Source organism: Triturus cristatus, chromosome 6, assembly GCF_964204655.1.
Source record: "Triturus cristatus chromosome 6, aTriCri1.1, whole genome shotgun sequence".
NCBI lineage: Eukaryota > Metazoa > Chordata > Amphibia > Caudata > Salamandridae > Triturus > Triturus cristatus.
In genome coordinates, this window is record NC_140589.1 from 405500628 (window position 1) to 405516969 (window position 16342).

General features: G+C 41.9%; 1 protein-coding gene across 1 annotated transcript in view; it reads left to right on the forward strand.

Moving 5' to 3' along the window:
- The window catches only part of MYOM2 (myomesin 2), a 586141-nt gene that overhangs the window by 382321 nt on the left and 187478 nt on the right, over positions 1–16342 (forward strand). Inside the window, exons 19-20 of the mRNA XM_085610818.1 lie at positions 9694–9820; positions 15388–15566. Coding sequence (XP_085466944.1) covers positions 9694–9820; positions 15388–15566 — 306 coding nt within the window. The remainder of the gene's footprint in view (positions 1–9693; positions 9821–15387; positions 15567–16342) is intronic.

Below are 16342 nucleotides of genomic sequence, written 5' to 3' on the forward strand. Positions count from 1 at the left end.
GTAATCTTAGCTGTGTGACTCCCTTACCCTGACTAGAGAGGTGGTTCTCACTTGGACAGGGTGCAAACCACTGCCAACTAGAGACCCTATTTCTAACAGCACTGTTCTTCCAAAATCCAAAATGGAGCAACTCTCTCCTGAATGGATAGATCTGGCTAAGCCAATCTGCTGGTGTGGCTAAGATTCTCTAATACTCCCCTTCCAGCCCATTCACTAATCTAATTACAGGGAATCCTGTGAGGCTGGGGGGCAGGATGTGGGGGTAGGCCTGTGCTGTCTGACCAGTCTGAATGCACCATCCCATCCTGCCTTTAGCTTCTGCAGCTACAGTTCTCCACCCACAGGAAATCCTTTGTCCCTCTAGCAGTCCACTTCACAGCTCATGAAGAGAGCTTGGCTCAGCATGGTGGAGGCTGGCCAATCAGGAGACAGCAGCAGGCAGGCTGGATTCAGCCTTGGTGAAAAGAAAACTCTTTAACTTCTTGTCTGTAATAGTTATAACAAATCTCAAAAAAATCACACTGTTGGGCTTACTCTATTGATTTAAGTATTTGAATGACATTTTGTAGCTCACTACTATCAATATTTATAATTAAATCAAATATTCCTATGTTAGCCTGTGGAGATAGTTTCCTACAATGGGGGAAAACGAAATTGGCAGTTTTTCCCTACCTAGGGCTTACAAAGCATATTTTTTTAATGTCCCTGCTTATGGTTACACAGCATTCTACCCCCGGGGCACCTAGGGGAGACCTTAAGGGTGACTTATATGTATAAATAAGGGAGTTTGAGGCTTTGGAAGTACCTTTAATTCCAAAGTTGAATTGGCATATACATTTCATATAAAGGCAGCCTAGCCTGAAAAGCAGTTAAAATGACAGTAAGCAAAACAGTAGTACACACATATGTACAGTAGGTTTACTGGGCCTCTACACCTACATGCCCTATTATATACTAGGTACTGACAGCTAAGCTGTCAGTACCAATTGTAATTAAACCAAATTACCAAATACCTTATAATCAGAGCACTGGCCCTGGGTCTGGTAAGCTGAACCAAGGGCACAGTCAGAATCAGTTATCACCAGTATCAAGCAAACAATGGGGGTGATCAGGGAAAAAGGATGACTATTCCATAATTATGAAGCAGGTACAAAACATCCAATTGTTGTATAGTGACTAAAAAGTGCAGGCGACGCAGTGCAAAAGAAATGATAACGTAATTATCTACAAATAAAAAAGCAGATTTTTGAGGTAGTCTCTGGCCTCTTTATGTTCTAATTCACAGTTTCACCTTCTAACAATATAGAAACTCTGGGCCAGGGGGTATTTATTTCGACATTTCAACCCTAAGACTATTTGCAGGGTCTTATCAGGACAAGTCATCTGAAAACTATTGCCTACAAGAGAGAGCAAGAGGCCAATTCAGAAGGAGAAAACGTATATGTACTGAGTGTTGAAATGAAAATGTGCATACTAGTTACTCACCATGTCAAAATATTTGTTGTGACTTAGTGTACTATTTGAGAGTCCAATCATGAAATTCTATAAGGTAACTGTTAAACCTATCAGTCTAGGGTGGCCTTTACCCAAACGGCTAGCCTTACCACTCAATATTTTTCTGCTCTTGATTTTGTTCACTTTACCATTGCTAACTAGTGCTAAAGCACTTGCACTCTCTTCTACAAACTTTGTAGAATTGGCTTGCGCTCAATTGACACATTTAATGTACTTAATAAGCCCCTATTAAAAAGGTACAACATGTACTCAGGACCTGTAAATTAAATGCTATGAGTGGGCCTGTATTACTGATTGTGCTACCCACATAAGTATCTCTGTCCCAGGCCTGCCATTGCAACCTGTGTGTTCGGTTTTGAACTGCTGTTTCGGCCTGGTAAAGAAAACCTTTTGTCAGGCACAACCCTTCCTTTTTAATACATATAGGAAACCCCTGGTCTGAGTCCTAAACAGCCCACATGGCAGATGCAATTTAGATTACAAATTAGGGGATGTCGTTTAAGATTTATATTTTCTGATAGTGCAAGACTCTTCAGTTGTTTTTCACTACTGCAAGGCCTGCTTCTCCCATTGGATAAAGTTGAAGTACCTTGTTACATTTAATAAGCTGCATCTTCCAGGTGGTAACAGGTAAACAGTTCATGTTTGATGTATTTGGAGTTGCAATAAAAAATTATCTTTTATAATGAAGTCAGAGTTTTGATTGGAATTTTGAAAATGCCACCTTTAGAAAGCTGTCCATCAATTGTTCTTTTTTCATTTGTCACTCCGAGTGGGACGGGTATGCTGAGACATAGGTCTCGTGCTCTCCATGCCACTGGAGTCAAGCTATCCTGGCTGATGAGGGGTGAAACCCCGGAACCGGTCTTAGGATGCTTGTTTCCAGTTCAGGGAGGACCTGGCCTGGCAGTTCAGGCTGGGCTGTTCCTATTGGGCACAGGGTCAAGACTGATTTGCATATGGCTGGGTTCAAACTAGAATGACATGGTGAGCAAAAGAGCAATGCATTGTAGACCCAGATCTCTGTACTCGGGTGAATGTATAACATTGTTCTGCATTCTGTCCATCAATTGTTCTTTTTGCATGTGTCATCCCGAGTGGGATGGGTATGCACAGACGTGGGTACCATTCTCTCCATGCCACTGGAGTTAAGCTGTCCTGGCTGATCGGGGTGAAACCTCAAAACCGGTCCTAGGAATGCTTGGTTCCAGTTCAGGGAGGACCTGGCCTGGCAGTTCAGGCTAGCCTCTTCCCATTGGGCACAGGGTCAAGACTGGTTTCCATATGACTGGGCTCAAACTAATTTGGCATGGTGAGCAAAAGAGTTATGGATTTAGGCCCAGATGTCTCTACTAGGGTGAATGTATGGCATTGTTATGCATTTTGTCTATCAATTGTTCTTTTTGCATTTGTCACCCCAAGTGGGACGGGTATGCCCAGTTGTGGGTCCCATGCTCTCTATGCCACTGAGTCAAGCTATCCTGATAAGGGGTGAAACTCCGAAACCGGTCCCAGGATGATGGTTTCCAGTTCAAGGAGGACCTGGCCTGGGAGTTCAGGCTGAACGGTTCCTATTGGGTACAGGGGCAAGACTGATTTGCATATGGCTGTGTTTAAACTGGAATGGCATAGTGAGCAAAAAAAAGATGTATTTAGGCCCACATCCCTGTACTGGGGGGAATGTATGACATTGTTCTGCAATTGGTCCATCAATTGTTCTTTTTGCATTTGTCACCCCGAGTGGGACAGATATGCCCAGTCGTGGGTCCGTGCTCTCCATGCCACTGAAGTCAAGCTATCCTGCCTGATGATGGGTGAAAGCCCAACACCGGTCCTAGGATGCTTGTTTCCAGTTCAGGGAGGACCTGGCCTGGCAGTTCAGGCTGGACTGTTCCAATTGGGTGCAGGGTCAAGACTGATTTGCATATGGCTGGGTTCAAACTGGAATGGCATGGTCAGCACAAAAAACTATGGATTTAGGCCCAGATTTATGTACTGGTGTGACTGTATGACTTTGTCCTGCATTCTGTCCATCAATTGTTCTTTTTGCATTTGTCACCCCAAATGGTACGGGTATGCCCAGACGTGGGTCCCGTGCTCTCCATGCCACTGGAGTCAAGCTAGACTGGCTGCTGAGGGTTGAAACCCCAAGACTGGTCCTAGAATGCTTGCTTCTAGTTCAGGGAGGACCTGGCCTGGCAGTTCAGGCTGGACTGTTCCCCTTGGGCACAGGGTCAAGACTGATTTGCATATGGCTGGGTTCAAACTGGAATGGCATGGTGAGCACAAAATAAACTGATGGATTTAGGCCCAAATCTCTCTGCTGAGGTGAATGTATGACATTGTTCTGCATTTTAGCTATCAATTTTACTTTTTGCATTTGTCACCTCGAGTGGGATCGGTATGCCCAGACATGGGCACTGTGCTCTTAATGCCACTGAAGTCAAGCTATCCTGGTTGATGAGGGGTAAAACCCCGAAACTGGTCCTAGGATGCTTGTTTCCAGTTCAGGGAGGACCTGGCCTGGCAGTTCAGGCTGGACTGTTCCCATTGGGCACAGGGTCATGACTGATTTGCATATTTCTAGGTTCAAACTGGAATGGCATGCTGAGCAAAACAACAATAGATTTAGGCCTAGATCTCTGTACTTGACATTGTTCTGCATTCTGTTCATCAATTGGTATTTTGGCCTTTAGAAAGTTGGTATTTTCCTGCTTTAGTAATTCATTGCCTGCAGCCTGTCTATGGGTCACAAAACTGGGTGTAGTTTGCAGGTGGTCTTTACGTATTCCTCTTAGACAGCCATACAAAATAAAGAATGTAGGTGCACCTGGGTGGGCCATCACTGACAGGATTGGAGGGCAGAGTTAGGCACAGCCCCAAATACACCTGAATAGGCTGTCTCCTGCCTTCACACACCAACTCTTCAGAACACTTCTGGACCTGTGGATGACTCTATCAAGAAGAAGGACTGCTGTACTACAGAAAGGTCTGCCACTCTGCTCGACTGGTGCCTGTTGTGCTGACGTGCAGCCCTCTTCCCTAGGAGAGAAGAACTGGGCCTGTAACCTGACCCCACGACCACCAGAGTGACTCCAAGGGCTAGTCTCTTGTAACCAGCACCTGGACTCTGCAACTGTGAATCCTACCCTGCCAAGTGATGCCACCCCAGTCCTGGAACCTTGGAAATGGGCCTAACGGTGCTCTGTCAGCCGTCTGTAAATCCAGCAAACCAGAAGCATCACATATGCTGTGCAACACAACCCGAGCAGAACTTATGTATCGCCTCTGCTGCTGGGTCACCAACCACAGGTAAGTTAGAGCCATTATTCAGCAAGCAGGAGCCCTAGCAGGATTTGATAAAGAACCTGTAGCGACCCTCTGGCAGCAGGCACAGAGAGTCGCAGGGAGACATCAGCAGCACACCGTAGAGGGAGGCCCATGCCGCAAGAGATGCAGTTAGGACATCGCTTTTGCAATTGCATGATGCTTAAGACTGGGGCTTCATGGAGCTCAAAGACATAGAGAGCCAACAAGCCTTGGCAACAGTAAACAGATGCGGTGCACAGGGGCTCTGCTCCGGAAGCTCCAGCAAGGGAATACAGTCTTCCAAGTTACACAGAAGGCAGGCCAGACCTCTAGATAGCCACAAAAAGCACCACCTGTGTTGCAGAGCCTTGAAGGGTCTGTGGGACAGCAGGATCCACAAGCTGGTTGTCGCCGTTGAGGTGCCTGTGGTTGCAGGGAGTGACTCCTTCACTCCAAAGGAGATTCCTTCTTGCTGTCCTTGATGCACATAGAGTGCTTGTGAGTCTAAAGGATACACGGCCATGGAGGTTGCAGGGTCTTTACAAAGTACGGGGACAAAGTCACAGTAGGAGCCCTCCTACCAGATGCAGTCTTGTCTTCGGTCCCAGCCAAGTTCAGCAGTAGAATCAGGTGTCTAGCAGAAAAAGAGTCTTGCAGAAGAAACTTGCAGATGAATATTGCAGAGGAATCTTTGTACAGACAAATCTAAGGTCCCACCCTCAGGGGAGCCCTGAAGTAACCCAGGAAGAGAGTTGGACAGCTTCTGCAGTGACCAACCTATCAGGGGAGGGGGTCAGGGACTACTCTGGTGGACTGACCAGTCAGATGTTCCCTGGGCCTCTGCTTATCATTACTTTCAAAATGGCAGATTCAAGTGGCAACCTGGTGGAGCTCTGGGCACCTCAAGGGGGAGAAGCTGGATGGGGGGGTCACCGCCCTGTCCTTTGAATGGTTTCGTACCAGAGCGGGAGCAACTGCTTTATGGAAGGAAGGCACCAAATGTGCCCTTCAAAGCAGTCCGGAGGCGCTCATAAGCACCTCCATCCTACCCAGAGACACTTAATTCTAAAGGAGAGCCTTCCCTACCTGAGTTGGACTCAGCAGCAGGAGGGCAGAACAGCATTTGGGGTTTGCAGCAGCACTGCCTTGCATGCAGACCTTGCAAGGCTACACAGGTAGATATGAAAAAAGCCATCTTGGAGGCTAAAAAATCGTTTTATGCTAACAAATACTAAACTCAAATAATAAGACTAAGGACATCTGCAATACAGTAAGGGAGCTATCAAAACCTGATCGTGTGACCCCATCTATCACTGCCACACAGAAACTATGCAATGATTTAAATTCCTTTTTTGTACATAAAATCAAGAAAATTCAAGAATCCATGGATTCCAACCACAAGGTGGAAGAATTTTCAGGAAACACCAATCCCGACTTTATGGTCACTTTTTCCTGTCTAAATAAAGGTCACCTCATAGAACTCCTTAATAAAGTAAAATCAGGCTCCCCTAAAGATGCCTGCCCCTCTCTTATACAAAAAATAATTTTTACAGCATTCCTGGAAACTATCCCCTCCCTACTGAATCTATCCTTGACTCAAGGGACTGTGCTGTCAGCCTTCAAAGAAGCAGTGATTGTTCCCGCTTAAAAAAAAACAAGGTGTTGACCCTCAGAAGCTGGATAATTATAGGCCTAGGCCCTTATTCCCTTTCTTGCTAAACTATTAGAGACACATGTAGCCAAACATCTTAGTGCGTTCATAGAAGGAACCAATTTGTTAGTCCCCCACCAGGCAGGCTTTCGATCATCCCACTCCACCGAATCTATTATACAATCCGTTATGGATGACCTAAAAGGAAAGGTTGATGAGGACTGCACTCAGGCCTTGATCCTCTTGGACCTGTCTGCAGTTTTCGATACAATCAACCATAACATGTTGATGGAACGTATTGCTGCAGCCGGTATCAAAGGTGCTGCCCTAAATTGGTCCGAATCCTTTTTACAGGACTGGAAGCAATCAGTGTGGCTTTCACCCTACAAATCTGCCATCGTCAACATGGACTGTGGAGTATTGCAGGGTTCCTTTTTGTCCCCATACCTTTTCAATGTCTATATTCGCCCAATCATTTTCATGCTTCAGATGGGGGTAAAGATCTATAACTATGCTGATGATATGCAGCTGATCTTTTCCATCGATGACTCATCAAACTTGATGGAGTTTCTTAGGAACATCATGTTGTTCATCAGGAATTGGATGAACAAAAATCAATTAAAACTAATCTCCGAAAAAACTGAAATTATCATCCCTAATAACAAATTATTGCACTGAACTCCTGCCCACTGGCCCCCTGAGCTAGGCCCTGCAACTCTTCCTAAGAACACGAGTAATGGCCTAGGCATACAAATTGATTCTAAACTTTCCATGAGCTTGCAGATCGGTTCGGTTACCTCATGCATGCTTTTTCCAACTACGGATATTTTGGAAAATTAGAAGGTTTTTCAGCAGAGAGGCAAGCATTCAAATAATCATTGCCTTGGTTCTGTCAAAAATGGACTATGCAAATGCAATTTATCTAGGCCTCTAGTGCAACCAGAAATACCTTCTGCAGCTGATACAAAATTAAGTCTCTAGAATCATCTACCAATAGGGCAGATGAGGTCACGTCAGGCCACTGCTGAAGGAGCTCCACTGGCTTCCAGTGGAGCAGCGATCCATGTTCAAAACAGGATGCATCTTGTTCAAAGCTTTACATGGCACAGGTCCCAAATACATATCCTCCAGAATTCACGGATACTCCCCAAAGTGCACCCTAAGATCTATGCATATGAATATATTGGTGGTTCCTAGATTCAGACACAAACGGACAGGAGGGTCGAGTTTCTCAATACAGGGACCCCAATTCTGGAACTCCCTACCCACCATTTTGAGACTAGAAACAGATCATATGTGCTTTAGAAAAAAGCTGAAGACTTGGCGTTTTACCCAAGCTTACAGTGAGATACGGAATTTCTAAACTGGTGGCTTCAATAACCCAGCGCCAAGAGACTTGATGGTGTACGTGCGCTTTAGAAATTTTCAATAACATAACATAGGGGTGCCTCTAAGGAGTCCCCTAATACATCGTATCCATCGACTAACACTGGAATCAGTGTGGTTACATGATTCCAACATGTTTGATACCAAACATGACTAGGTTCGGTGAAGCCATTAAGGAGTTGCAGGAGGGTGTTAGGACAAATCTTAATTATTTGTTAGTGTTTGCGTAGAAAAATTCCATGAAGAACGGTCTTGATTCAGTGTAAATTCTGTTTAATTTCGGTTGCATAGGATACTGATACTTTCTCAAGGTTGGGCAACAGCAAAATACAGCCAACACGTGTTTCGCCCCATTACATGGCCTGCTGGCCTGGGGCTTCCTCAGGGCGTAAGGAATTGTAGAGCGACTCTGATAGTCCCGTATGTTATGAGTAAAAACGTCCGGGATCTATATGTCAAATGTTGGAAGAAGCGTCACCTTAAGGCAGTCTCTCCTCTGGTCGGTGATATTTAATAAGTTGGACATCTTGTGTTGGCCAGTGTCCACTACATACATTAAATGGCTTCTCAGCACTTACAAAACCCAGAGAATGGAGTCTTGAGCTTGTAGGGGTACCTCTGCTCAGTCAGGGGTACCCTCACACTTAGAGTCATGCACCTGAAGGGCCTACCTTAGGGGTGACTTATATGGTCTAAGTGCAATGACTGGGATATAAGGTAAACCTTATATCTGCGATGAAAGGTGCATGCACCATTTCACAGAGGCGGCAACTGCAGGCCTGTAGACATAGTTTGCATGGACTTCCATGGGTGGGATAATACATGCTGCAGCCCATGGGAGACCTCTGGTGCACCAATGCCCTGGGTACCTAAGTACCATCTATTAGGGACTCACAGGGTGTCAATTGCCAACATGCCAATTGTGGGGTGTACAAAGTACTTACCAAGTTAACTTAGGGGAGAGAGCACAGAAACTGGGGTCGTGGTTAGCATTATCCCAGTGTACTACAATCTAGACACACTGACAATAGGCAAAAAGTGGGGGCAACCATGTCAGAAAGATCATAGTTTCCTATAATAGTAGGAAAATTGCATGTTGCAAGGTTAATTTCTGAAGTTGTAGTACTTTGCATCAAGAAGGCATCCCATTGGTGGTACAATGAATCATCTGCGTATATTTGTAGACTGGGCATAGATCCAAAAATATGTCTTCTTGATGTAGGTGCAACGACAGAGAAATGTTTTGCTTTCTCCAAATGTTTATAACATTACATGTGTGTTATACTGTACAGCAGACATACAAAGTGGTAAAAGTTTAAAAAGTAAGTCTAAGTCTAGAATTTTGTACTGTATGGGTATCTTTTTAGTACAAAACGTATGCTAGACTCAGGCAGACACTTTTGGATTATAGTGCAACTTTATGCGCATGGCTCATAGGTTCAGAATTACCACTAGCGCTTAAAAAGAGAGTAACATTGGCATCTTAGTAAAAATGGCTCTGTCTTGCTTTCTGCCTCTCATGCAACACAGCACGACATCTTAGGATGCTGCACTAAAGTGCATGAGATTTTAATAAATCTGTACCCAAGTTCTTGAAAATTCTGGTGCAAAACCCTCTTCTAAATCTGTGCAATAATAATTTGGTAGAGCTCCAAAAGACAGCAGTGAGCACCTACCTTACCGAGTCATCTAGCCAGCTGAGAAAAAGTGTGCTTGAAATATATTTCAGTATATCAAAGCAATGCTTAATTAAATCATAGCTATATGCTTCGCCTTGTGTCTAGAATCAATAAAAAAACATTCTGCTTTATCTACTACATTTCCCTAAATAGGTCCAGGATCTGTGTGAAGGGTCATGGTATGAATTCAAAATTGTGGCCTGTAATCTGGCAGGAATGGGACTGCCTTCTGATCCAAGCGAGCATTTTAAATGTGAAGCATGGACAATGCCAGAACCTGGTGAGGATAACTAATTTTATTATTTTAGTTTGGGTTGATTTTTGCGTGTTAGAAATCTCTTAAGATTGATGTTTCGTGTTCTTACATTTATTTCCATTTTTGTCACATAATATTGTAAATATTTGGGTTTGTAAATGTTCTTTATTTTCGTGCTGGTCCTTAGTTTTACAGTTTCAAGTAGGAATATCGTTTTATAGTCTCCAATTCTTTTTATTTTCTTACAAGATTTTTACAAGTCCTCATTGAAGGCCTGGTTTCACACATGTTCTACACACAGTGCCTTTGCTCAGTTGGTGGTTTAGCCACTGATTTTATGATTCATCGGCTAATCATACTCAAATCGTTCTCTGCTTGTATAATGACCTCTTTGGGGCAAGGCCACACTTTCCAACCAGGAATATTTGGGGAGGTGCATCATTATTCTTGTAAATGGATTACTGTACAAAGGTCATACTTCTTTTCAAATGCCAGAATAGAGTTCCTTTTGGGATGGGAATCTTTGGAAAGGGGGAGTAGTGCACAGCTGCTACCTCTTGGGGAACCTAAAATACTCCATGGTCATCAGTGATTCGTTTTAAAGACACCTAAAAACAGAAACCGAGTGGAACAATGTGTGCCTCTCTTTAGGTCTCTCCCTACTGTCAGCAGTTCACCTACCAGAGGTGAGCAGCTCAGGGCTGTTACCTCTGACGTGCCCCCAACCCCAAGGACCTGCAGCCATGCTTTCTGCCAACTAGGGATAATGTTTTGAGAAACAAATCAGTAAAAACAAAGTTATGAGCTGTGCTTCCTGGCACAAGATGTTGTTCTCTCTGGCCTCTAGCCACCTTCTGCATTTCATCTCCTTTAGTAGAGCAGATGGGAGGTATTACCACATCTCACTTGATATTCCTCTGAAGGTAATGTCTCTGCCTCCTGGTACATCCCCAAATTATCACACACATCACTCTTAAAGCAGGAACACTTATGTGGGTGGCCATTTTGCAGTGTAGATCAACAGGCAAAAACAGCATCCATGTGTAGTGTATTTTGAATGAGATTTGATAAAGAAACCCTGCCAACCCTACACATTCTAGAAAATGTTTTGGGGGAACACGTTTCACTCTGCATGTCAGAATGTTTTACTGAAATGGATCGGGAAAATGTACTCATGGAAAATGTGTCATCTTTTAGCTTTCTAGAGCATTTACCATAATTTCTATCACAAATAGGATCACCTTATTTTGTTAATTTTTAAAGGAAATGCCTTAAAGTTTATAGCTTTGATTCAATCAAGATGGCTTGTGGTAGGTTGAGTCCAAGGCCTGGCAAAATGCAACGCCTGAGCTGGCTATGCACTGTACAGTTTCTCTTTAAATAAGAGGTTAGATGAAAGTAAAAGTTAGATGAGGCATATGATAAAATAAATCACTGCAAAACACAGGTTAAAGTAGAGTCATGGATAGCTATGGTTATTATGTATATTTAAAACACAAATCAGAAATTCGCACAAAAAAAAACTGTGAAAGTATAGGTATGGTTGCAAAACAAAAGCTAAAAACCAATGAAATTCACTAGTTATGTTTAGGTAAACAAACCATAATTCGATAATTCATGCACTGCTTAAGACCCTATCTATGGCAACACTCACGGCACGTTATATTACATAATTGATGACCTCACTTATGACATCTCTAAAGACATCTGAAGAAAATGACAAAAATGTTGCAATTTATTCTCTGCCTGTACCCAAACCTCTCCACCGTGTATACAATACAGCCGAACCTCTTCTAATGAATGCACAAAGGTATTTTTTGATTAAACCCATATAAGGCCTTTTTGCATGAAAGCCCAACCATATGTCCTTTTAATATTACAATAATGCCATCTTGTGTCGAGTTTTAAATACTGTGGGCAAAATTTTTCTAGCCATGCTTAAAAATAGGAGTTAATAAAACTTTTATTTTTTGTTGACACCCCCTTTCTTTTCCCCTGTCAAATATTAATCATTACCTCTAAGAAACTATTCATTTGCAGTTATCACCGCCTCCTTGGAAATATTACACTAACCTTTTTCACCTGACCACAGAAAATTTAGCTTCTACAAGCCAGTTCAGATCATTCCCATTCTCTCAAAGCCAAATCAGGTTTTAAGGCCATCCAATGATGCAGCTTCCAATCCAACCTAAAACACCTTGCAAGGGATCCCACATACAACACTCATTGTACAGAAAACTCGATACAGCTCAGGTCATCTTGCCCAACTGTTGGTCTGCCAGTACTCACTATGCCATAATAATGAACAGTGTAGATGTAAACCTATTTCTTACTGAAATCGACTGAACAAAAAATCAGAGGCTCTTATTACCTGCCTTGCTTCACCTGGTACAATATTATCAGAAGTCACAGTGAAAAAGGCTCCAGAAGAGGTGTTACTTTAAATCACTGCAACTCTTTTACTCGTAAAATAAAATACTTGCTGCTCCTTTTTTGAATTCCCAAAAGTGGTTCAGAACACTTTCGTCACACTAACCGTCTACATTCACTACATTAACTGCCCATCAAGACAAACTATTAGAAAATTATATCATGTAACAGCAATAGCATGTATTTCACAGACTGTTAGACCTAACACAGTTGGTTGATAGTCTTCCAAACCTTTTTGTCTTCACCCCTCGTGTTTTGCTGAATTTGTTTTTGTTGGTTTTAGGACTCGGTGCACTTTACCACTACTAACCAGTGCGAAAGTGTATGTGTGCATGGAAAATTGGCGTACACCTAATCAGCGCATTTAATTTACATGAAAGGCCCTAGGAAATGGTATTAAAATACCCACGGTTGTAAGTTAAATGCTGCTTCTGGGCCTGCAGCACTCACAGTGCTACCCACTTAAGTAGCACTTTTAAAACATTTCTTGGGCCTGATCTTCGGCAACCCATTATCATCAAGTGCTGCTTAAGATCCAGCTTGCAGGTTGCCCCGCTGATGTCTCGTCGACGACAACTTTTTCTCCATAAAAGTCAGAAGGTGAAATTTCCACCAACACAATCATGGTCCCTGTATCTCAACCCACTCTGACACAGTCAGCCTTAACTTTTGACTTTGACCCAGTTGAGCTCGTGCAGATAACCATGGGTGGTCCTTTATGCTTTCTGGCACAATTTTTATTTCAAAAATATAAATTAATGTCTGTCTCTGACTGTTTTTAAAATTGAAAAAGGGCCTTGACCCCTCAAAGATATTAGCCCAATTTCTTACAGGTACTGATACTCAAAAGGTACAGATTAACCTAAATTGGATTAGAATGGAAGGTACTCTACAAAAGGCATCAATGTTCCCTTCAAACTAGTGCATATCGCTTTTGCAAACCCTCTAATAAGTTAGGACTTTGTGTCAGATTCCCATGTGTGTGCAGTAGGCAAAGGCCTTTGGAGTGTCAGTAGTGCTGGGATGAATCCTGTCCACACCTACGCTCCCCTTAGTGTTACGCAAACCCCAACAGCAGAGCCATACACCGTCATGTAACTTAGAAGGAAGGCAGAAGGCACAAATGGTTAGGACAAGAAAATGCCAATTATCCAAAAGTGGCAATTTTAGAATTGTGACTTAAAATCTGGTTCTACCATTGAAGATGATTTTAAATTACATTTCATATAAGTGTGAAGAGCACATCTCTATATGATCTCAACCCAATGTTATCACTTAATAAATGGAATAAGGTACTCAGTGTTACTCAATGGGAGAGATAGTCCTAACAGTTGTGATAAAAAACCTTAGGAGTTGGCACTACTGGGCCAAGTAAAACTTAAACTCAGATGCCTTTTAAAAAAAAATATAAAGCACCCTCCTCTATGAACCTGTTAGGCCTACCTTAGGTGTGACTTATAGCTATTAAAAAGGGAGGCCTAGTAAAGTTTTATTTTTTATCCAGGTCGAATTAGCAGTTTAAAACGGCATACATAGGTTGCATCGGCATGTCTCTTTTAGTGGGTGACACAGGCACAATGTGTACTTCGGCCCACTAGTAGCATTTAATTTACAGGCTCTGGGTACATTCAGGACCACACACTAGGGACTGAGAAGTAAATAAATGTGCCTTTAAGGTAATAAGGTATATGTCAAATTTGACCATGTTGAGAAGGAAGCACGCAATTACTTTACCACTGGTTAGAAGGAATAAAGCACACAGATTCTCATGGCCAACAAAACAAGGTCATCAAAAGAAGGCAAAAATCGAGGGAAATACCACGCACAATATGGTCATTTCCACCAATAATTAATAAAGGTGGTGACATATATTACTTTCATGTCCAAGTCTATTTCTTCCTTTTTTGGATTGAACAATAGACTGGTTTGAGTTACATTTTACTCCCTCTAAATGGCTTACTTCAGCAGTTTTTGTGGGTAGCCTCTCTCTTTGGAGTATCCCAATATACCAACTTTGGCTCCTGTGTGGATTTTTTTGAGTTTTGGGCTGATCTTACAAGCAGCGACGAAGACAAATGGGGGTCTGATTTACTATTTAATTCCCAAAGGAAAGTTTACTTTCTGATACAGAATAAAACGTATAAATTGAATTGCACAGAATCTAGCACATAGTTAGAACTGTATGTAGTAAACATGCTTCTTGTCATTTGGTGTAAATTTGTTCAACCATTTGCTAGAAATTAGAGTTGGGCATAAAGGGGCTAACCCACAGAAACAGTTGAAGATATCTGGACCATTGGGTATTCCGGTACGCCAACTGTACCAAAAATGTAAAAGATAGCACCTTCTGATTGGTTGTAATATCTCACTTATGCTCAATGTACACAATACCCACATAATCAAATTTTTCATGGCCCAATGAACAACAATAAATTCAGTCAGTGTAGAGTGAATGCCAGTTATTTCCATGTACTAGGTAACCAACTAATATCAGGGAATAGCTGCAGCTGTCACTTTCAGAAAATGGTATTAAATTAACTTGTGCAAAATGTTTTCTACTGCATTTTACCCCTAACAGAAACCACAGATCCAATCCAACACACCTGCCAGCATATAGAATTTAATTGACCAAGTTTCGCTAGGAGTGTGCTTCTGTAAATGTATACCTTCAGGACACATTCTTACGATGTTCAAATGTAAATAGTACTATTGCCAATGAACTATTGTGCATGTCTTGGACCAGCCCCCATTGTCTTGGCAACACACTCCAAAGAAAACATTATATTGATTAATCACTGGATAAATCAAGTGCTGGTAAGTATTTTTATAAAGAATAACTGAAGAACTCTAATGCCTCTTGTTCAATTTTAAATATTTTGTTGCATGTAATTAAACTATTTCCAAGAACTGTTATGTTGTGCCACAAAACCACTATCCACCTTCAAACATATACCTAAAATATTACATTAGTAAAGAATAAGTCACATCTGTTGCATGCTGCCATGTGCATGTTAACATTACTTTAAAGACACATAGGCATAAAGAGTTAACATATGTACATAGCTTGCACATTGCTATCTTCAGCAGCATGAAGCATATGCCTCTGCTTTGCAGCAAGAGCTGTCGAAAGAGTAACACTTGGCTCTGTTTATTTGCTTTAGGTCCTTCCTATGATCTGACATTCTGTGAAGTTAGAAACACATCACTGGTAATTCTGTGGAAACCTCCAATCTACACTGGAAAGAGCCCTGTAAACGGGTACTTTGTGGATTACAAAGAGGTGGATTCAGAAACATGGTCTGCAGTAAACAAGACACCAACTGCAAGTCGCTACTTGAAGGTATCAAATGTATTGCATCGCAAGTGTTTACACTCTTTTAGTATATGACTTATGTGAATAAAATTGAATTATATGTTTTTGCAGATAGGTTCATTTCTGCTTAATAATAACACGAGTGATAAGGTACTGCACTAGAAACCAGCTTTGACTCCTTAAGTACTGTGGTTTTGCATGCCCCCTATGTGGAGACCTTCTTCAATGATATTGGAAGCAACTCACTCTTAACCTTTCAGAACATTTTTTTCACTAACGTTATCCAGGCCAAGCTTTTTTATCCGCATATTTTGAATTATAAATGCATGCAGATATTGTCCATTCTCCTCAAGGGAATCATGAAACTAACCAAAATGTAGCGAATTGCTCAGTTTTACGTAAAAAATTGCTATGCAAGAAAGCATGTGCTTTTTTAGGATTTTCATCAACAATAGATTTGTTGAGCTAAGATCAGCCTCTTCCAAACTTGCAGGAACAGCCATAGCTATTCAAAAAAAGCATTGTTTTACCACCGTTTGTGGCTTTTTCTTAGTGCCATTCAATTTTTCCCATGTTTGTTGGTTCTTCCTAATTGCAGTTTGTGGTAGAAAGAGGTGTGAAACCCATTGATGAACCTGAAAAGCTATACATTTCCCCCAAAGAAACTAGTCAATTAAATTAAAAGCTAAGGAAAATAACTAAAACAGAAATACAATATGTGACATTGTTTTAATCTTTAGTTTTTTGCCTCAAAGGCCAATATAAAACATTAATATACTGTTTCATACATAAGACGATTCTGC